A 23,059-nucleotide genomic window follows, 5' to 3' on the forward strand; every position below is an offset into this window, starting at 1 on the left:
CCTCTCTCTCTCTCTCTCTCTCACACACTCTCCCTCTCTCTCTCTCTCCCTTCTCCTTAAAGGCAGCCTGATATCTCCTCCTCTGGGGCTGGTTTAGCTCACTGGGCTAAATCGCTGGCTTTGAAAGCAGACCGAGCACGGTTCGATTCCCGTACCAGCCTCCCCGAACAGGCGCCGGAATGTGGCGACTAGGGGCTTTTCACAGTAACTTCATTTGAAGCCGACTCGCGACAATAAGCGGGGAACCTGAAGGTGGACGGAGTCTCTCTCTCTCTCGGTCTTGAAACAGAATGAGACATAGAATACAGAACAGTACAGCACAGTACAGGCCCTTCAGCCCACAATGTTGTGCCGACTATTTATCCTAATCTAAGATCAGCCTAACCTACACCCCTTCAATTTACTGCTGTCCATGTGCCTGTCTTAAGAGTCGCTTAAATGTCCCTAATGTGGTGATATGATTAGCATAGCTGCCTGCCATTGGTGCAGAACACCGGCTTACCATTGGCCCTGGTCGGTCATGTGCCTCTCGACCGGTTGGTTGAGACCAGTCATGTGACATCTCCCCGATTGATCGAGAGGCTGAGTTAACCCCGCCTCCAGGGCGGGGTATAAATACCCAGTACTCCCGGCGGTCGGCCTTCTACTGTAACCGACCGCAGGGCTTAACATCTAGTATATTAAAGCCATACTTTCGTTCAGCAACTCGTCTCGCGTTCAATTGATGGTGCATCACCGAATGACTCTGACTCCACCACCTCTGCTGGCCGTTCATTCCACACACCCACCACTCTCTGTGTAAAGAACCGACCTCTGACATCTCCCCCATAGGTCATGTTGCAGCTGTACAAAACCCTGGTGCGGCCGCATTTGGAGTATTGTGTGCAGTTCTGGTCGCCGCATTATCGGAAGGATGTGGAAGCTTTGGAAAGGGTGCAGAGGAGATTTACCAGGATGTTGCCTGGTATGGAGGGAAGATCTTACGAGGAAAGGCTGAGGGACTTGAGGCTGTTTTCGTTAGAGAGAAGAAGGTTAAGAGGTGACTGAATTGAGGCATACAAGATGATCAGAGGATTAGATAGGGTGGACATTGAGAGCCTTTTTCCTCGGATGGTGATGTCCAGCACGAGGGGACATAGCTTTAAATTGAGGGGAGATAGATATAGGACGATGTCAGTGGTAGGTTCTTTACTCAGAGAGTAGTAAGGGCGTGGAATGCCCTGCCTGCAACAGTAGTGGATTCGCCAACACTAAACGCATTCAAATGGTCATTGGATAGGCATATGGACGATAAGGGAATAGTGTAGATGGGGTTTAGAGGGGTTTCACAGGTCGGCGCAACATTGAGGGCCGAAGGGCCTGTACTGCGCTGTAATGTTCTATACCTTCCTCCAATCACCTGGAAATTATGTCCCCTCGTGACAGCCATTTCCACCCTGGGGAAAAGTCTCTGGCTATCCACTCTATCCAGGCCTCTCATCCCCTTGTACACCTCTATCAAGTCACCTCTCTGCCTTCTTCGCTCCAGTGAGCAAAGCCCTCGCTCCCTCAACCTTTCTTCATAAGACACGCCCCCCAGTCCAGGCAGCTTCCTGGTAAATCTCCTCTGCACCCTCTCCAAAGCATCCACATCCTTCCGAGAATGAGGCGACCAGAACCGGACACAATATTCCAAGTGTGGTCTAACTAGGGTTTCATCGCTCACAATATCCTCGGCTTTATTCATCGGGATCTGGAGTAGAGGAGCGAGGCGGCTGAACTTGCACAGAACGCTGGTTTGGCTCAAACCGGAGGCATCACAGCCCCGGGGGTCGCAGGTTCGATTCCCGGCTTGGGGGTCACTGTCTGTGCGGAATCTGCACCTTCTCCCCGTGTGTGTGCGTGGGTTTCCTCCGGGTGCTCCGGTTTCCTCCCACAGTCCAAAGATGTGCAGGTTAGGGTGGATTGGCCGTGCTAAATTGCCCCTTAAGTGTCCAAAATTAAATGGGGTTACTGGGTTACGGGGATAGGGTGCAAGTGAGGGCTTAAGTGGGTCGGTGCAGATGGGCCGAATGGCCTCCTTCTGCACTGTATGTTCTATGTTGTTCCCTGTGAGGGGGTCCAGGAGAGAGAGGGAGCAGCCATACCCGTGGGCGGACACATCCCATAAATAATCGTCGCCGCAGAGACAGACATGGGACGATTGGCAGGGTGACAGCCCGCACGAGTGTGTATTTTTAAAACGTGGGTCCCCCCCCGGCAAATATTTACAAAAAAATACTTGCCCTGAATGAAACAGCTAAACAATAAGCAGCCGAGGAAATGGGCTGGGTCGGACGAGGTTTCTTCAATGAACTATTAATAATTAAACAAATGAGGGAAATCGCAGCGCAAGGAGTCTTGAATGGCCTAAAGTCTGACGTTATTGGACAAATAAATATTTTGGGAGCGTTACATCACTACTGGGCCGAGGAGGCTCCAACTCCAGAAGAATAAGCAAACACTCAGGCCGATAGGTCAAAGGGACCGTCGCCAAGTGTCGTAGTGGAGTCTCACACTGGGATAACACAGGCCGCAACTGGGTGCAGCTTTGACCAAAAGGTACTCCAGACGTTGAAGTATGTTCAACGTGGTTTATTGAGCCATTAGCACAGTTCTCTATGAGTTCTCCTGCTCATCTTGCGGCAGCAACTCAGTCTAACTAACCAGTCTGCTCTAAGCCACGTGGTGGGTGTGATGCTTCTGATCTGCCCCTGTCCTACTCTCTAAGTGTCTCCTGTGGAACGAGGCAGAGCGTGTGTGCCCTGTCCTTATATATGGGTTGTGCAATGCCCCCTTGTGGTAGTGTCACCTCTGGGTGGCTTGACCGCCCATTGGCCATGTCCTATTCTATGTGCTCATTAGCTGTGTGTCTGCATGTCATGACGTCTCTGGTGCTCCCTCTAGTGTTTACCTAGTGTATTTACATTAACCCCTTGTGTATTTACATTGGTGCATATCACCACACACACACCAAGGTTGCTGATCATCTCCGGCCCACAGTGAGGCCATTTGGCCCTTCTGGGTCTGCGCACCTATCGGGATACATCATCCCAAGATGCTTCACAGGGTCGTTACGAAGCCCTATTACAGAGGGAGCCTCGTGACGAGATAGGAGGGGTCGGCGGCCAGGACGTTTGTTCAGGAGGTTTTGAGGAGCGGCTTGCAGGAGGAGAGAGGGAGAGAGTGAGGTGGAGGGGTTCAGGGAGGGAGTTCAGCCCCCCCACCCCCCAGGCAGCTGAAGGCACGGGTTACAGAGATAGGGAGGGGGTGTAGGGGGCTGGAGGAGGTTACAGAGATAGGGAGGGGGTGTAGGGGCTGGAGGAGGTTACATAGGGAGGGGGTGTAGGGGCTGGAGGAGGTTACAGAGATAGGGAGGGGGTGTAGGGGCTGGAGGAGGTTACAGAGATAGGGAGGGGGTGTAGGGTTAAGAGGAGGTTACAGAGATAGGGAGGGGGTGTAGGGGCTGGAGGAGGTTACAGAGATAGTGAGGGGGTGTAGGGGCTGGAGGAGGTTACAGAGATAGGGAGGGGGTGTAGGGGCTGGAGGAGGTTACAGAGATAGGGAGGGGGTGTAGGGGCTGGAGGAGGTTACAGAGATAGGGAGGGGGTGTAGGGGCTGGAGGAGGTTACAGAGATAGGGAGGGGGGTGTAGGGGCTGGAGGGGGTTACAGAGATAGGGAGGGGGTGTAGGGGCTGGAGGAGGTTACAGAGATAGGGAGGGGGGTGTAGGAGGTTAAAGAGATAGGGAGGGGATGTGGGGGCTGAAGCAGGGTGGCGGGGAGGGGGCAGGGAGCTGCAATAGGGACATTCGAAAATTAGGATGGAAGCTTTTAAAGCAACGATTTGCTTTATCGGGAAGCAGTGAGCTGAGGGCAGACGAGGGCAAACTGGACTTGGTACGAGACCAGGCCGGGGCCAGGAGAGTTTGGGGTGACATCATGCTTACAGAGAGGGGGATGTGGGAGATCGCTCAGTGGTTAGATGCAGTAGTGGAGTGTAGAAGGGGCCAAACATACGGTCGTGGGAGAGTTACAGGGGGAGATAACAGAGACAGGGGCGAAGATGGCTCCAGTGGGGGTTGGCGTAGGGAACATGGTTTTGGAGCAGGGACCCGAGTCAATGGCCAGCGTTGTGCTGCCTGGCGGTTATACCCGAAGATCCAGGCCCCACTGGCCGTCTGGCCTTCACAGGGCTCGCTGTTGATTTGGATGACTCAGCGCTTATGGTTCCTGTGCGTGCCCCTGGGGTTTCAAATCTGTTTATATCTGTGGTCAGGTCGGAACATCGCGTGACTGCAGGCAGCGTCCAACTGTCTGACCCTCTGGCAGCCCTGTGGTTCAGCTCACCTGGCACCACGAGGAGCCGGGAGGTCTGAGAAGGCCTGGGGCCTACACCGCTCGGAGGAACGACGAGGGTGCGGTGGGAGGGAGGGGGGGGGGGAAGCCATGTTCACAAACTATGAGGCGCGGCGGATGGACTTCCGCTGCCCATCTCTGTAACCCCCCCCCCTCCCCCCTGACAACCCCTCCCGGATATCTGCGCTCCCCCCCCCCAATTCCGGTCTCTCGAGCCCCCCCCCCCCAACGTTTCCCCGTTGTGCCTCCTCCATTGGCGGCCTTGCCTTCAGCTGCCTGGGGGGTAGAGGGGGGGGGGGGGCTGAGCTCTGGAAATGCCTCCCGAAAACACTCCCCTTCTCCCTCCTCCTTTGACATAGGGACAGGGAGGCCTCACGGCCCCTCGAGCCAAAGGCCCATCCGCGCGGGACTGACGTTCCTCGTCCCCGGAGCCGCTCCCGTGAAACTAAAAAAGGGAGGAATCAGAGTTCCTCCACTCCGATCGGGAGAAGGAGATTGGGGCTGGAGTATCGCCCACGGTCGGGTGGGGTCACGGGGGGTCGGGGCCCGGCTGGGAGGGTCGGTGCAGAGCCGATGGGCCGAATGGCTTCCTTCTGCACGATCGGAATTCTACGATGACTGATTCAGCGTTGGGGAAAGACCGGCAGGGACACACTGAGGCTGGGGGGGTCGGCCTCCTCGTGAACACCCGATAGAAGGTCATCCCCCACCCACTGCTGTGGCATTCCTCAGGTGCGTCCCGACTTCCGGGCGCCAGTTGTTCTGGAAGATTCCGCCATCTGTATCGCGCGAGCCGGATGCAAACCGGTTTCAAGCTGGCCTCCAGGGGGATTTCCGATCTGCCACGAGGGGGCAGATCCCGCGGGGAACGTCACGCCGACGGGCGAAACCAGTTTTCAGGACCTGCGCCCACAACTGAACCCACCAATTGGGGGGCAGGGGAGAATTCCGGCCCTTAGCACAGAGAGAGAGAGAGAGGAGCAAAATTATCAGAATTTACAGTGCAGAAGGAGGCCATTCGGCCCATCGAGTCTGCACCGGCTCTTGGAAAGAGCACCCTACCCAAGCCCACACCTCCACCCTATCCCCATAACTCAGTAACCCCCACCCAACACTAAAGGCAATTTTGGACACTAAGGGCAATTTATCACGGCCAATCCACCTAACCCGCACATCTTTGGACTTGTGGGAGGAAACCGGAGCACCCGGAGGAAACCCACGCAGACACACACGGGGAGGATGTGCAGACTCCGCACAGACAGTGACCCAAGCCGGGAATCGAACCCGGGACCCTGGAGCTGTGAAGCAATTGTGCTAACCACTGCTGCTCAAATCGCCAGTTGCTTTCTTAAAATCCTTGGCATGGAAGGGTTAAAGGGAAAATCTTTCCCCCCCCCCCCCCCCCATTCAGTCCCTGTCCCGCTTTCCTCCCGGATCGGACCAATGGGATCCTGGAAAGACGAGCAGGGGCGGGAGTGGAGCCAGGGAAAGGGAGAATGTTTGTAGATTAGGAGTTCCGCTCCTGGCTTTTCGTCAATCTTGCTGCAGCTGGAGTGAAGGGGGGAGGTGAGGAATGGGTCCTGCTATCGCAGACTTTGGGAGGTCGCAGCGCACTGGGGAAGGATGGTTTTAACTCGGTCAAGAGCGAGGACTTCTTTCCCTTGTATTTTCAGTGGTTACTTAGAGAACAGTTTGGACGTGAGCTGGTGTTTATATTTTTGGAGGGTCAGCGAGAGAGAGAGGAGGTCAACTCAAAGTGACGTTTGTCAAAATTGTAAACTTGCTTGGGAAATACAACGCCCCTTTTTAACATGAGCATGGGAGTATTTCGGAACGGCTTTGAGCAAGTCGGAGGATTATAAACTTTTGAAAATCAACCTAGTTTGGTCAATAAAAAAAATAAGGTTTGAAAGAAGTTTGTGACGACAGATTGAAAGAAATTGCTTTGAAAAGCTGGAGAGAAAAATGTTTCAAAGATATTTGTGAAGTATGTTTGAAAGAAATTTCTTTCAACAGTTTGGAAGAGGTTTGTGGTAAAAGTTTGAAAGATGACTTCAAGAGTTTGAAAGAAGTTTGTAATAAAAGTTTGGAGAAGTTTGAGAAAAAAGTTTTGAGGAAATTGCTTTAAAAAGTTTGTAAGAAGTGTGTGGCAAAAGTTTTAAAAGATGATTTTAAAAGTTTGGCAGAAGTTTGGAAGAAAAGTTTGGACCAAGTTTGGAAGAAATTTCTTTTAAAAGTTTGGAAGAAATTTGTGATAAAAAGTTTTAAAGAGGATTTCAAAATTTTGGAAGAGATTTATGATAAAAGTTTTAAAGATGATTTCAAAAGTTTGAAAGAAAAGTTTGGACAAAGTTTGGAAGAAATTTGTGATTAAAAGTTTTAGCGAGGATTTCAAAACTTTGGAAGTGGTTTATGATAAAAGTTTTTTAAATGATTTCAAAAGTTTGAAAGAAGTTTGTAAGAAATTTATTTTAAAAGTTTGGAAGCAATTTGTGATAAAAAAAAAGTTTTAAAGAGGATTTCAAAAGTTTGTAATAAAAGTTTGGAGGAAGATTGAGAAAGAAGTTTGAAAGATTATTTTAAAAGTTTGAAAGATGTTTGCATAAACAAAGTTTGAAAGAAATTGGTAAAACAAAAACTGAAAATTATTTTAAACGTTTGTGAAAAAATAAGTTTTTAAAAAATTAGTTACTGATTTTGTTTTCTGTGTCCTTTCTTTAGCTCAACATCTTTCCCCAGCAGATTCACTTTCCTCAATCTCCACCTTGCAGCTTCTGAATACTCTCTCTCTCGAGTTTGAACGCCTGATTCTCGAGCTGTGGGCGTCGCATGTTCGGGTCGAGACGCTCGTCGGTTGTACGGAGACTGTGGAGGAGTCGGTGCCCCAAGGCGGGAGGAGAGAGCAGCCACAATGTCGATCAGGACCTGCAGAGCGGATTGAAGTTGGCCACTCACTCCCTCTTCAAGAGGCTGAGGGACGAGCAGTTGGAGCTGCTGGCCCGGGCGCTGGATGCCAGGGGCACCGACGACCACATGGGCTGCGTCCCCTTCCCCAGGAGCGAGCTGCGGATCGGCAAGCAGCATTACTGGCCGCAGGTGCTGACCTGCAAACTCTTCCGTTGGCCTGACCTCAAGCACCTCCACCAGCTCAAGCGCCTGTGCGTCTGTGACTGTTTCTGGAGGATGTCCGAAGATCACAGCACCACCTGCTGTAACCCTTATCATTTCAGCAGGCTGTGTGAGCCAGGTAACTGGTGACGAAACCCTCACGCCTCTTTCAAATTTATTTTGCACTGTTTTTATATTTTCAGTAAAAAGGGAGGGCAACTAAATCCAGGTCAACCTAAATGTTCACTAGTGGTGTATTTTGTCAAGAAAAAACGCATTGTATCTTTTTTTGTCGTCCACTTATCGTTCAACCCCAAATGCCCCTTGAGAAGGTGGCGTTGAGCCAGTTTCTTGAACAGACCGTCTGGTGTAGCTACGCATATATGCTGTTATTATTGCCCAGAAAGATCCCTGGGCCATCATTGGAAGAACTGGCTCACCCCCTCCTCCCCCCCCACCCACCCCCCCGCTCCCTCACAACACTTTCTCCTCGGCCCCATACCACCTCCCCAATATTTATCCCTTTTTAAAAAAGAATTATAGGACAATTTAGCGTGGCCAATCCACCTACCCTGCTCGTCGTTTGGGTTGCTGGGGGCTGAGACCCACGCAGACGCGGGGAGAATGTGCAAACTCTACGCGGATGGTGACCCGGGGCCGAGATCGAACCCGGGGTCCTGGGCGCCGTGAGGCAGCAGTGCTAACCACTGCGCCGGCCAATAGTTATCCCATTATCTCGTCGCTGGTGTTTTTTTGGGGGGGGATCTTGCTGTGCGCAAACTGGCCGCAGGGTGGAATCACAGAATGGCGATGGCGCGGAGGCCATTCTGCCCGTCGTAGCCCTGCTAGCTCTCAACGGGAGCAACACACCTAAGCCCCGCTGCCCGCCCTTTCCGGCAGTTTTTAATCCCTCCCCTTTCTGATTCCCAGCCAATCAGATGTTAAAAGGGCCTCGACTTAACCCGCCTCCTCTCGAGCAGAGAATTCCAGGCCCAAACCACTCTCTGCGTGGAAAAACCAAATGTCCTCGTGCCGCCATTGCTGGTTTTACTAATCACCTTAAATCTGTGCCTCTCTCGATGCTCGGTCCTTCTGGGTACGGTTTCCCCCCTCTCTACTTTGTCCCAGACTCCCCCCCCCCGCCTTATTTCTCATGCCCCCGGCAGGAAATGTGGAAACAATTTGTGCACAGAAAGCTCCCAAAAACAGCAACGTGACAATTTAAGAGATTAGTTTGCGGGAAGTGGGTATGGTCGGTTATTGCCAATCCCTAGTTGCCCTTCAGAAGGTGGCCTTCCTGAGCCGCTGTAGACCTCCAGGTGTAGGTACACCCACTGTGCTGTTAGGGAGGGAGCTCCGGGATTCTGACTCCGGCCACAGTGAAGGAACGGCCGATATATTCCCGAGTCGGGATGACGAGCGGCTCGGAGGAGGGGGAACTTGCAGGTGGGGGGGTTCCCCGTGTGTCTGCCCCCCCCCCTCGTCCTTCTAGATGGGAGAGGTGGCGGGTTTGGAAGGTGCTGTCGAAGGCGAGTGGCCGCGGTGCGTCTTGTAGACGGTGCACACGCTGTGCATGGGGGGGGGATGGAGGGAGTGAATGTCGGTGGGTAGCGTGTCGATCGAGCGGGGCTGCTTTGTCCTGGATGGGGGGGGGGGGGGGGGGGGGGGGGGGGAGGGAGTGAATGTCGGTGGTTAGCGTGTCGATCGAGCGGGGCTGCTTTGTCCTGGATGGGGGGGGGGTGGAGGGAGTGAATGTCGGTGGTTAGCGTGTCGATCGAGCGGGGCTGCTTTGTCCTGGATGGGGGGGTGGGGGAGGGAGTGAATGTTGGTGGTTAGCGTGTCGATCGAGCGGGGCTGCTTTGTCCTGGATGGGGTGGGTGGGGGGAGTGAATGTCGGTGGGTAGCGTGTCGATCGAGCGGGGCTGCTTTGTCCTGGATGGGGGGGGTGGAGTGTGAATGTCGGTGGTTAGCGTGTCGATCGAGCGAGGCTGCTTTGTCCTGGATGGGGGGGGGGGGCGGGGTGGAGGGAGTGAATGTCGGTGGGTAGCGTGTCGATCGAGCGAGGCTGCTTTGTCCTGGATGGGGGGGGGGGCGGGGGTGGAGGGGGTGAATGTCGGTGGGTAGCGTGTCGATCGAGCGGGGCTGCTTTGTCCTGGATGGGGGGTGGTGGAGGGAGTGAATGTCGGTGGGTAGCGTGTCGATCGAGCGGGGCTGCTTTGTCCTGGATGGTGTCGAGCTTCTCGAGTGTTGTTGGGAGCCGCGCTCATCCAGGCAAGTGGAGAGTCTCCCATCGCCCTCCTGACTTGTCTCCTTGTCGATGGTGGACAGGGTTTGGGGGGGTGGGGGGGGGGGGGGGGGGGGTCAGGAGGTGAGTTACTCTCCGCAGGATTCCCAGCCTCTGACCTGCTCTGGCAGCCACAGTATTTATACGGCTGGGTCCAGTTCAGTTTCTGATCAATGGTAACCCCCAGGATGTTGAGTGGGGGGGATTCAGCGATGGTAATGCCATTGAATGTCAAGGGGGCGATGGTTAGATCCTCTCTTGTCGGAGACGGTTATTGCCTGGCACTTGCCTGGCGCGAATGTAACTTGCCCCTTGTAATAATAATCGCTTATGGTCACGAGTCGGCTTCAAATGAAGTGACTGTGAAAAGCCCCTAGTCGCCACATTCCGGCGCCTGTTCGGGGAGGCCGGTACGGGAATGGAACCCGCCCTGCTGGCCTTGTTCTGCCTTGCAAGCCAGCTATTTAGCCCAGTGTGCTAAACCAGACCCGAGCTGACAATTGACCGGATAATCTGTGTGAACGTTGTCGGTGAATGTTGGGGCCCAGCGGTACAACGTTGCAGCCAGGGAACCCTGGCTATTCTCCCGGCGATTCCGAATGTCTGGATGGCTGGCAGGACCCCTTCAGTGTCGGCCTGAGCCCTGCCCGAGCTAATCTAACGACGCACGAGCCGAGAGCTGAGCCAGGGACATCCCAGGTCAGTTCCCCCCCGCCGGCAGTAAATTCACGGATGGGGAAAGGAATCCACTGTCGGCTCGGCCGGTGGGATAAACATTGTTCAGCCAGATTGTTTAGGGACAACTCCCTCGCCTTCCTCTCTGCTCGAGACATCCTGACACAAGCCGACTCCAAGAACAACAAACACTGGGATTGATGTAGCGCCTCTCCCGTCCCCGAAGAGCATGGGTCAGACTAAACTTGACCTGGATCGACGAGGGACACAGGGGCAGAAATGGTCAAAGAGCTTTGATTTTAGGGAGCGTCTTAAAGGAAGAGAGGGCGGGAGAGGGAGAGAGAGAGAGAGAGGTGGAGAGGTTTAGGGAGGGAATCCCAGAGCTCAGCCCCCCCCCCCCCCCCCCCCCCCCCCGCCCCAGGCAGCTGAAGGCACGGCCGCCAATGGCGGAGCGATGGGAATCGGGGGGGGGGGGGGGGGGATGCTCGAGGGGCCGGGATTGGAGGAGCGCAGAGATCTCGGAGGGTTGTAGGGAGCTGGAGGAGGTTACAGAGATAGGGAGGGGGTGTAGGGGCTGGAGGAGGTTACAGAGATAGGGAGGGGCTGTAGGGACTGGAGGAGGTTACAGAGATAGGGAGGGGGTGTAGGGGCTGGAGGAGGTTACAGAGATAGGGAGGGGCTGTAGGGACTGGAGGAGGTTACATAGGGAGGGGGTGTAGGGGCTGGAGGAGGTTACAGATATAGGGAGGGGGTGTAGGGGCTGGAGGAGGTTACAGAGATAGGGAAGGGGTGTAGGGGCTGGAGGAGGTTACAGAGATAGGGAGGGGGTGTAGGGGCTGGAGGAGGTTACAGAGATAGGGAGGGGGTGTAGGGACTGGAGGAGGTTACAGAGATAGGGAGGGGGTGTAGGGACTGGAGGAGGTTACAGAGATAGGGAGGGGGTGTAGGGGTTGGAGGAGGTTAGCGAGATAGGGAGGGGGGTGTAGGGGCTGGAGGAGGTAACAGAGATAGGGAGGGGGTGTAGGGGCTGGAGGAGGTTACAGAGATAGGGAGGGGGTGTAGGGGCTGGAGGTTACAGAGATAGGGAGGGGGTGTAGGGGTTGGAGGAGTTACAGAGATAGGGAGGGGGTGTAGGGGGCTGCAGAAGGTTACAGAGATAGGGAGGGGGTGTAGGGGATGGAGGAGGCTACAGAGATAGGGAGGGGGTGTAGGGGCTGGAGGAGGTTACAGAGATAGGGAGGGGGTGTAGGGGCTGGAGGAGGTTACAGAGATAGGGAGGGGGTGTAGGGGCTGGAGGTTACAGAGATAGGGAGCGGGTGTAGGGGGCTGGAGGAGGTTACAGAGATAGGGAGGGGGTGTAGTGGCTGGAGGAGGTTACAGAGATAGGGAGGGGGTGTAGGGGCTGGAGGAGGTTACAGAGATAGGGAGGGGGTGTAGGGGCTGGAGGAGGTTACAGAGATAGGGAGGGGGTGTAGGGGCTGGAGGAGGTTACATAGGGAGGGGGTGTAGGGGCTGGAGGAGGTTACAGAGATAGGGGGGGGGGGGTGTAGGGGCTGGAGGAGGTTACAGAGATAGGGAGGGGGTGTAGGGGCTGGAGGGGGTTACAGAGATAGGAAGGGGGTGTAGGGGCTGGAGGAGGTTACAGAGATAGGGAGGGGGTGTAGGGGCTGGAGGTTACAGAGATAGGGAGGGGGTGTCGGGGTTGGAGGAGGTTACAGAGATAGGGAGGGGGTGTAGGGGCTGGAGGAGGTTACAGAGATAGGGAGGGGGTGAAGGGGCTGGAGGAGGTTACAGAGATAGGGAGGGGGTGTAGGGGCTGGAGGAGGTTACAGAGATAGGGAGGGGGTGTAGGGGCTGGAGGAGGTTACAGAGATAGGGAGGGGGTGTAGGGGCTGGAGGTTACAGAGATAGGGAGCGGGTGTAGGGGGCTGGAGGAGGTTACAGAGATAGGGAGGGGGTGTAGTGGCTGGAGGAGGTTACAGAGATAGGGAGGGGGTGTAGGGGCTGGAGGAGGTTACAGAGATAGGGAGGGGGTGTAGGGGCTGGAGGAGGTTACAGAGATAGGGAGGGGGTGTAGGGGCTGGAGGAGGTTACATAGGGAGGGGGTGTAGGGGCTGGAGGAGGTTACAGAGATAGGGAGGGGGTGTAGGGGCTGGAGGAGGTTACAGAGATAGGGAGGGGGTGTAGGGGCTGGAGGGGGTTACAGAGATAGGGAGGGGGTGTAGGGGCTGGAGGGGGTTACAGAGATAGGGAGGGGGGTGTAGGGGCTGGAGGGGGTTACAGAGATAGGGAGGGGGTGTAGGGGCTGGAGGAGGTTACAGAGATAGGGAGGGGGTGTAGGGGCTGGAGGAGGTTACAGAGATAGGGAGGTGGGTGTAGGGGCTGGTGGAGGTTACATAGATAGGGAGGGGGTGTAGGGGCTGGAGGAGGTTACAGAGATAGGGAGGGGGTGTAGGGGCTGGAGGAGGTTACAGAGATAGGGAGGTGGTGTAGGGCCATGGAGAGATTTGAATATGTGGATGGGAATCTGCTTGCTGTTGGACTGGGATCAGTGACAGCCACTGAGCACAGGATAGTGCGATGATTCCTTACTGTGCCATCAGATCCACCCTCCCTGATTGGTGGAGGCGCAGGGATCTGACCTTGAGACTGAACTCCTGGCCCTGAGTTGATGTGAGTGACGGCAAGCCCACCTATCCCCTTTATTTGCAGAGATAAACATTGCAAGCGTCTAACTCCTAGCCCTACTCCCACACCAGTGTCCATGAGGGTCTCTTTAGACGTGCTGAGACGATTGGTCAACGGGTAGGTCTCGTGGCGCATTGGGTAGCTCCCCTGCCTGGGGCGTGTGTTAAGGACGGCAGCGATTCCCGGACTGCCCCGGAGTGGGAAGAATGTTGGAGTTTCCCCCATCACTGTCCATTGGCGCGGAGTGACAGGCATGGAAAGACAGTAATGCTTGACATACTCCCAGAGTCATTGGGGACATCACCCTTCAACCAATCACCGCCAGTGGGTAGTTACAGCAAAACAAAGGTTTCTGACCCCCATCAACTCTAACTCCGACCCCCTCCCCATCAACTCTGACCCCCTCCCCATCAACTCTGACCCCTCGTGGTCAACTCCACCCCCTCCCCGTCAACTCTGACCCCCCCATCAACTCTGACCCCCCTCCCCGTCAACTCGGACCCCCCCCCCATCAACTCTGACACCCTCCCCGTCAACTCTGACCCCCTCCCCGTCAACTCCGCACCCTCCCCGTCAACTCTGACCCTCTCCCCGTCAACTCTGACCCCCCTCCCCGTCAACTCCGCATCCTCCCCGTCAACTCTGACCCTCTCCCCGTCAACTCTGACCCCCCGTGGTCAGCTCCGCCCCCTCCCCATCAATTCTGACCCCCTCCCCGTCAACTCTGATCCTCTCCCCGTCAACTCTGACCCCCACGGGTAGCACGGTGGCCTAGTGGTTAGAACAGCTGCCTCGCGGCGCTGAGGTCCCAGGTTCGATCCCGGCTCTGGGTCACTGTCCGTGTGGAGTTTGCACATTCTCCCCGTGTCTGCGTGGGTTTCGCCCCCACAACTCAGGGATGTGCAGAGTAGGTGGATTGGCCACGCTAAATTGCCCCTTAATTGGAAAAAATAATTGGGTAATCTAAATTTATTTTAAAAAACTCTGACCCCCTCCCCGTCAACTCTGACCCCCTCCCCGTCCACTCTGACCCCCTCCCCAGCAACTCCGCCCCCTCCCCGTCAACTCTGACCCCCTCCCCGTCAACTCTGCCCCTCCCCGTCAACTCCGCCCCCTCCGCATCAACTCTGCCCCCTCCCCGTCAACTCTGACCCCCTCCCCGTCAACTCTGACCCCCTCCCCATCAATTCTGACCCCCTCCCCAGCAACTCCGCCCCTTCCCCGTCAACTCTGACCCCTCCCCATCAACTCTGACCACCTCCCCGTCAACTCTGCCCCTCTCCCCGTCAACTCTGCCCCTCTCCCCGTCAACTCTGCCCCTCCCCATCAACTCCGCCCCTCCGCATCAACTCCGCCCCCTCCCCCTCAACTCTTCCCCCTCCCCGTCAACTCTGACCCCCTCCCCCTCAATTCTGCCCCCTCCCCCTCAATTCTGCCCCCTCCCCCTCAACTCTGCCCCCTCCCCCTCAACTCTGCCCCCTCCCCCTTCAATACTGCCCCTCCCCCTGAGTTCTGACCGCCCATTCCCTGGGGTGCTGGCCACTTCTAGACACTTGCCCCTCCCCGACTCTCAGCCAACTGCCCATCAAAACATATTGGGCGCGATTCTCCCAACGGGAGACTGAGTGCCGATGCCGGAGTGAAACCCGGAGTGTTTCACAATGGTGTCGGAGGCCGCTCCTCGTCCCCTATTCTCCCCCCTCCCCCCCAAGGGGGCTCGGAGCGGCGGTTCGTGAATCCCGAACCCCCGGCCTTGACGCTTGCGTCAAAGCGGCGCGCCGGGAATGACGCGGCCGGCGGCGCCGACGTGACGTCAGCCGCGCATGCGCATGTTAGCCGGCTCCAACCCGCGCATACACGGTTGCCATCTTCCCCTCCGCTGCCCCCGCAAGACATGGCGGACCGGGCCGGAGAATCGGCGGTCGCCGTGAGAAGCGGCGAGCGGCGATTCTCCGAGCGGTGTCACGCAAAACGCGATACGCAATTTTGGGGGGGGGGGGGGGTGGGAGAATCGCGGGGGGTGCCAGGGCGGCGTGTCGTGATTCGCCTGGTCCTCCCGCGATTCTCCCACCCGGCGTGGGGAGCGGAGAATCGCGACCATTGTGCGTAAAACAAACTTGAAGAGAATGTTTGCAAACAGCTTCCGGCTGACTTTCTGGGTTTCAGCTTAAAGGTAAACCAGCTCGAAAGAACATGAGGGCGGTGCACTGGATAATTCACACATGGCTCCACAGAAAGGAACACGGTCCTGGTTTAGTCCATCGAACTGAAGGAAAGAGTATGCGGAATCTGAACACCAGGCATTTCCCCTTTCCCGCCACCGTTCCCGATTGGCCTGAATAGGCAGGCCGGGTCTCTGTTATAGTAGTAGTAGGCTCTGCTCCGGCGGTAGTAGGCCTCTGCTCTTGTAGTAGTAGGCCTCTGCTCCCGCGGTAGTAGGCCTCTGCTCCGGCGGTAGTAGGCCTCTGCTCCAGAGCAGGCCTCTGCTCTGGCAGTAGTAGGCCTCTGCTCCTGAGTAGGCCTCTGCTCCAGCGGTAGTAGGCCTCTGCTCCTGAGTAGGCCTCTGCTCCGGCGGTAGTAGGCCTCTGCTCCTGAGTAGGCCTCTGCTCCGGAGTAGGCCTCTGCTCTGGCAGTAGTAAGCTTCTGCTCCTGCGGTAGTAGGCCTCTGCTCCTGAGTAGGCCTCTGCTCCTGAGTAGGCCTGTGCTCCAGCGGTAGTAGGCCTTTGCTCCGGAGTAGGCCTCTGCTCTGACAGTAGTAGGCCTCTGCTCCTGAGTAGGTCTCTGCTCCTGAGTAGGCCTGTGCTCCAGCGGTAGTAGGCCTCTGCTCCTGAGTAGGCCTCTGCTCTGGAGTAGGCCTTTGCTCTGGCGGTAGTAAGCTTCTGCTCCGGCTGTAGTAGGCCTCTGCTCCAGAGAAGGCCTCTGCTCCGGAGTAGGCCTCTGCTCCGGCGGTAGTCGGCCTCTGCTCTGGTAGTAGTAGGCCTCTGGTCCTGTGGTAGTAGGCCTCTGCTCCTGAGTAGGCCTCTGCTCCGGAGTCGGCCTCTGCTCCAGCAGTAGTAGGCCTCTGCTCCTGAGTAGGCCTCTGTTCCAGCGGTAGTAGGCCTCTGCTCCGGAGTAGGCCTCTGCTCCTGAGTAGGCCTCTGTTCCAGCGGTAGTAGGCCTCTGCTCCGGCGGTAGTAGGCCTCTGCTCCGGCGGTAGTAGCAGCTGCTTCCTTTTAGCGGGATATCGGAGAGGTGGAAGGTTTTACAGAGCGGTGGGCAGAGACCGATTGCCACCGGAGCAGGCTGAGGCCTACCAGTGCCGGAGCAGGGGCCTACAACCGGAGCAGAGGCCTAGCACCACCAGAGCGGAGGCCTACTCGATCCCAACTCTGGGTCACTGTCCGCATGGAGTTGCACATTCTCCCCGTGTTTGCGTGTGTTTCGCCCCCACAACCCAAAGATGTGCAGGTTAGGTAGATTGGCCACGCTAAATTGCCCCATAATTGGAAAAAAAAAATAACAATTGGGTACAAATAATAAGTAGGGTGGTCTTTCCAAGGGCCGGTGCAGACTCGATGGGCTGAATGGCCTCCTTCTGCACTGTAAATGCTATGATTCCGGCCTCGGGGCACTGCCAGGGCAGAGTCTGCACGTTCTCCCCGTGGGTTCCTCCGGGTGCTCCGGTTTCCTCTCACAGTCCAAAGACGTGCAGGTTAGGTGGACTGGCCGTGCTAAATTGCCCCGTAGTGACCAAATGTCAGCTGGGGTTACAGAGGTACGGGGATAGGGGCGGGGGAGTGGGCTTAGGTAGGTGGGTCTTTCAGAGGGTCGGTGCTGAATTGACGGGCTGAATGGTCTCCTCCTGCACTGTGGGGATTCAACGAAAAATGGGGCAGAAGGAGGCCATTTGGCCCTTGGAGCCTGCTCCGCCATTTTTTGACGATATCATGGCCAATCTGTTTGCGTCTCCAATTCTACATTCCCCATCTACCCCCCCCCCCCGATACCCTTTGACCTCCACGCCCGACGAGAATCTATCCACCTCCACCTTTAAAGTATTCAGTGACCCTCTCCGCCCCCAAATGGCCTGGCGATGAAAGGCGGGAAGCCTCCTCAAGTCTGATCTTGGCGAGGTCAGTTTGAAGGTAGATGAGGGGGGTAGGGGTAGGGGAGGAAAGCGAGTGGGGTAGAACCCGCCAATGGAGCAGCTTCTTGCACGGGCCGGCATCAAAAGATTGACCGGTGTTGCCGAGGTGTTCTGGGCCAGCATTTATTGCCCGTCCCTAATTGCCCTGGGGCTGGTTTAGCACACTGGGCTAAATCGCTGGCTTCGAAAGCAGACCCAAGGCAGGCCAGCAGCACGGTTCGATTCCCGTACCAGCCTCCCCGAACAGGCGCCGGAATGTGGCGACTAAGGGCTTTTCGCAGTAACTTCATTTGAAGCCTACTCGTGACAATTAGCGATTTTCAATTTTTCATTTCATTGCCCCCTCGAACTCAGCGACTCCCTCGGCCATTCCAGAGGAACGGTCAAGCGTCGACCACATTTGCCGTCCCATTCAGGGAGGGAAATCTGCAGTCCTTACCTCGGTCTGGCCTACACGTGACTCCAGAACACATAAGAACATAAGAACTAGGAGCAGGAGTCGGCCATCTGGCCCCTCGAGCCTGCTCCGCCATTCAATTAGATCATGGCTGATCTTTTGTGGACTCAGCTCCACTTTCCGGCCCAAACACCATAACCCTTAATCCCTTTATTCTTCAAAAAACTATCCATCTTTACCTTAAAAACATGTAATGAAGGAGCCTCAACTGCTTCACTGGGCAAGGAATTCCATAGATTCACAACCCTTTGGGTGAAGAAGTTCCTCCTAAACTCGGTCCTAAATCTACTTCCCCTTATTTTGAGGCTATGCCCCCTAGTTCTGCTTTCACCCGCCAGTGGAAACAACCTGCCCGCATCTATCCTATCTATTCCCTTCATAATTTTAAATGTTTCTATAAGATCCCCCCCTCATCCAAAGATGTGCGGGTTAGGTGGATTGGCCATGCTAAATTGCCCTTAGTGTCCTAAATAAATAAGGTTGATTGGGGGGGGTTACTGGTATAGGGTGGATATGTTGGCTTGAGTAGGGTGATCATTGTTCGGCACAACATCGAGGGCCGAAGGGCCTGTTCTGTGCTGTACTGTTCTATGTTTCTATCCTTCTAAATTCCAACGAGTACGGTCCCAGTCTACTCAACCTCTCCTCGTAATCCAACCCCTTCAGCTCTGGGATTAACCTAGTGAATCTTCTCTGCACACCCTCCAGTGCCAGTACGTCCTTTCTCAAGTAAGGAGACCAAAACTGAACACAATACTCCAGGTGTGGCCTCACTAACACCTTATACAATTGCAGCGTAACCTCCCTAGTCTTAAACTCCATCCCTCTAGCAATGAAGGACAAAGTGCCATTCGCCTTCTTAATCACCTGTTGCACTTGTAAACCAACTTTCTGTGACTCGCGCACTAGCACACCCAGGTCTCTCTGCACAGCGGCATGTTTTAATATTTTATCGTTTAAATAATGATCCCGTTTGCTGTTATTCCGACTGAAATGGATAACCTCACACGCCCCCCCAAACCCCCACACTGCCCCTCTGGAACTGACCAATCGACACGCTTGCTTCAAGGGGAAAATAGGGGATGGCCAAATTCCGTTAAAAAACTTTCCAAATGCGCGCGAGACATTGGCTGTAGGGGACAGGCAGTGGTATAACCGTGGATTAGAATGAGATGCGACGTTAGGCTCACTATTTCTCTCGGAGGGCGGCACGGTGGCGCAATGGTTAGCACTGCTGCCCCACGGCGCTGAGGACCTGGGTTCGAATCCCGGCCCTGGATCACTGTCCGTGTGGAGTTTGCACGTCCTCCCCCCCCCCCCCCCCCCCCGTGTCTGCGTGGGTTTCACCCCCACAACCCAAAAGACATGCAGGGTGGGTGGATTGGCCAGGCTAAATTGCCCCTTAATTGGAAAAAATAATTGGGTCCTCTAAATTTATTTTAAAAAATATTTCTCTCGGGTATCGGCCAAGATCGAGTGGTCTTGGCGAAGGGATGACCTTTGCCCTTTCAGTTGGCACCAAACCTTGACTTATATTGACGGCAGTAGAAAATGAATATTAAATTGAGCCAACGTGATCGCGTCTTATATTATCGACACTCTTCACCGCTGACAATAAATTGATGTTTTTTTGTTGTCTCTCTCTTGTTTCAGAAACTCCGCCGCCGCCCTATTCCAAACTGCTGCCTGGCTACAATCGAAAGAACATTGATGGTAAATCTATCTCCCCCTTCCCATCCATTTAGCCCCACCCGTGAGGTACGATTGAAACAATTTCAGATCAAGAAGAGTTAAAAGTCGGGGTTCGTGTGTGTGACACCTGCAGTCACGTTGATAAACGAAATCCTGGTTTGACAGGCAGCCAGACTTTGTGGCTGCAAGAGGAATAATTAAAGCCTCGTAAAAGTAAGGGCTGATGGGATTTTGTTTGCCTCAAGGTTGCCTGGGGATAGATAATTAGAGACACCGCGTTTGGCCTTAATGAGGTGATGTGGTCGATGGGAGGAGCAGGGGCTGAAGCAGTCAGGTGGTACGGTCCAGTTCAGTTCAGATCGGGGACACGAACAAGCAGCTTTTTTGCCAAATGCTGGGACGTTAAACAGCAGTTTGTCGCAGGCAAGATTGTGCAGGCTGTTTCCTGAAGGATCTCTCTCTTTCTCAAAGCGGTTGATCTAAAACATCTTGGTACAACGAGTATTCCGGAGCTGGCTAACTGTACTTAACAATGGATTCTGTCCTGAGATGGGTTTTGCTTGAGTGGAGATAAAAGATAGCGTTTGATAGATCTAGAGACTGATAGTCATTGCTGAGCATTAATCAACTGGTAATTGTAAACTATTTTCTTGCATGATGTTGAAGATATTTTAATTCTGTGTTAGTAATAAAGTTTGTTTCAATACACCATATCCCTATTTGTGCGTGAATCATATTGAGCAGAGGGATCTCGGGGGGAAAAGAGTTGAATTGCGAGGACAGGTTGTATTGAAGTGCAGAAGTTTAAGGGTTGGATCGGATTGATAGAGAGAAACGATTTACTCTCGTGAGGGTTGAGGGCTGGTGTGGGGTGGGGTGGGGGTGGGGGGGTGGGATAAGAGTTCAAAACAAGGGTGCCGCAAGCTTTTAAAAATTTATTCTTTCACGGGCTGTGGGCGCGCTGGCTGAACCGGCATTTGTTGTCCATCCCTAATTGCCCCCTCAGAAGGTGGGTGGGTGGGTGAGCCGCCATCTTGAACCCGCTGCAGTCCCGTGTGGTGTAGGTACACCCACCGTGCTGTTAGGGAGGGAGTTCCAGGGATTCTGACCCGGTGACAGTGAAGGCACGGCCGATATATTCCCGAGTCGGGATGGCGAGCGGCTCGGAGGGGGGGGAACTTGCAGGTGGGGGGGGTGTTCCCCATGTGTCTGCTGCCCCCCCCCCTCGTCCTTCTAGATGGTAGAGGTGGCGGGTTTGGAAGGTGCTGTCGAAGGCGAGTGGCCGCGGGGCGTCTTGTAGACGGTGCGCACGGCTGCCGCTGTGCGTCGGGAGGGGGGGGGTGGGGTGGAGTGGGTGAATGTTGGTGGTTGGCGTGTCGATCGAGCGGGGCTGCTTTGTCCTGGATGGGGGGGGGGGGGGGGGAGGTGGAGGGAGTGAATGTCGGTGGGTAGCGTGTCGATCGAGCAGGGCTGCTTTGTCCTGGATGGGGGGGGGGGGTGGAGGGAGTGAATGTCGGTGGGTAGCGTGTCGATCGAGCGGGGCTGCTTTGTCCTGGATGGGGGGGGGGGGGGGGGGAGGTGGAGGGAGTGAATGTCGGTGGGTAGCGTGTCGATCGAGCGGGGCTGCTTTGCCCTGGATGGTGTCGAGCTTCTCGAGTGTTGTTGGGAGCCGCGCTCATCCAGGCAAGTGGAGGGTCTCCCATCGCCCTCCTGACGTGTGTCCTTGTCGATGGTGGACAGGCTTTGGGGGGGGGGGGTGAGGAGGTGAGTTACTCTCCACAGGATTCCCAGCCTCTGACCTGCTCTGGCAGCCACAGTATTTATACGGCTGGGTCCAGTTCAGTTTCTGATCAATGGTTACCCCCAGGATGTTGATAGTGGGGGGGGATTCAGCGATGGTAATGCCATTGAATGTCAAGGGGGCGATGGTTAGATTCTTTATTGTTGCTTTTTCTTGTGTGTGCCAAAGTTTAAGGAACGTTTCGCTAGGCGGCACGGTGGCGCAGTTGTTAGCACTGTTGCCTCACGGTGCCAAGGATCGGCCCCGGCCCTGGGTCACCGTCCGTGTGCAGTTTACACATTCACCCCGTGTCAGCGTGGGTCTCACCCCACAACCCAAAAGATGTGCAGGGTAGGTGGATTGGCCACGTTAAATTGCCCCTCCATTGGAAAAAAAGAATTGGGTACTTTAAAATGCATTAAAATAAAACATTTCGCTATTTGAACAATTTACAAGACTGACCCCTTTCCTCACCGTGTATCATCTCTGTTAGAACATAGAACATACAGTGCAGAAGGCCATTCGGCCCATCGAGTCTGCACCAACCCACTTAAGCCCTCACTTCCAATGTATCCCCGTAACCCAATAACCCCTCCTAACCTTTTTGATCACTAAGGGGCAATTTAGCACGGCCAATCCACCTAACCCGCACGTCTTTGGACTGTGGGAGGAAACCGGATCACGCGGAGGAAACCCACGCAGACACTGGGAAGACGTGCAGACTCCGCAGAGGCAGTGACCCCAGCGGGGAATCGAACCTGGGACCCTGGCGCTGTGAAGCCACAGTGCTAGCCACTTGTGCTACCGTGCTGCCCTCTGATGTTCTCACATTTTCTTTCGAAATCCCGGAAAAAAAAAAATGGTTCCACGTTTCCCTTCTGGAATTTAGGACGCCCTGGCATTGAACGCGAGCAGGCTTCGCAGCAGGGGCGCCGACTAGCTGACTTCCTCGTCCTAATCGTGATCGTCTCTGGGGTAGGCGGGGGGGGGGGGGGGGGGGGGGGGGGGGCTGGGAAAGAACTTGTGTTTATCTAGCGCCTCAGGCGACCTTGCAGCCAAGGAAGAACGTCTGAGATGCGACGTGGATTTGGCGTTCCCCGACCCTGTCCTTAAGACCCACCTGAGCTCTGAGCGGGGAGGGATCCAGGGACTGGCTTCGCTGGGCCTAGTTATGGCGCGGGAGGCCATTCCGCCTTCGTGCTCATACTAGCACTCCATTGGTCCCTTCCCCCACCCCTTCCCCCCGCGCTGGGATACGGATTTGCTGACTGGCGCTGTAGGGCAATCCAGGGCTTAAATAAATGTTTTTTTATGATATCCCCCCTCCCTCCCCCCAGACCGGTTTGAACATGGGACTGCCGATGAATACAGGGCGAACGGGCCGACCAACAACACACATGACGATTGGACAGGTAAGAATGGACCCCCCCCCCCCCCCCCCCCCACCCCGTGCTTCCGTTGGGTGGGGATTTTGACTCAGTGTTTTGGCACTTGGTTTGGGGAGGGGGGGGGGGGGGGGGGGACAACACAGCCTGCTGGGAAATTCCAAGGGTCTGACTCCCGCCCGGATTTGAGAAGCGAGTCTCGGTAACGGCGACCGTGACAACGGTCATCGATTGTCGCAAAAACGCACAACTGTTGCGCTGACGTCCCCTTTAGCGACGGGAAATCTGCCTCCTCACCCCGGTCTGGCCTACACGTGACTCCAGACCCCCCCCCTCCCCTCCCCCCCCACCCCACACACACACACACACACACACACACTCAGCAATGCGGTCGATTTCAACTGTGCCCCGCTCTGAGAAATGGCCCAGCCAGACGCTCGGTTCAAGGGGCAATTAGGGATGGGTAACAAATGCCGGGCCCTCGTCCGG

General features: G+C 55.4%; 1 protein-coding gene across 1 annotated transcript; it reads left to right on the forward strand.

Moving 5' to 3' along the window:
- The first annotated feature begins 5,965 nt into the window (after positions 1 to 5,965).
- LOC119958610 (mothers against decapentaplegic homolog 6-like) lies at positions 5,966 to 22,888 on the forward strand. The gene is made up of 5 exons (XM_038787089.1): positions 5,966 to 6,362; positions 7,097 to 7,622; positions 19,367 to 19,426; positions 22,523 to 22,597; positions 22,845 to 22,888. Exons 2-5 carry the CDS (start codon positions 7,205 to 7,207, stop codon positions 22,886 to 22,888), a joined length of 597 nt encoding a protein of 198 aa, XP_038643017.1. The 5' UTR covers positions 5,966 to 6,362; positions 7,097 to 7,204.
- The last annotated feature ends 171 nt before the right edge of the window (positions 22,889 to 23,059 follow it).

The sequence above is a fragment of the Scyliorhinus canicula genome, chromosome 30, assembly GCF_902713615.1.
Source record: "Scyliorhinus canicula chromosome 30, sScyCan1.1, whole genome shotgun sequence".
NCBI classification, from domain to species: domain Eukaryota; kingdom Metazoa; phylum Chordata; class Chondrichthyes; order Carcharhiniformes; family Scyliorhinidae; genus Scyliorhinus; species Scyliorhinus canicula.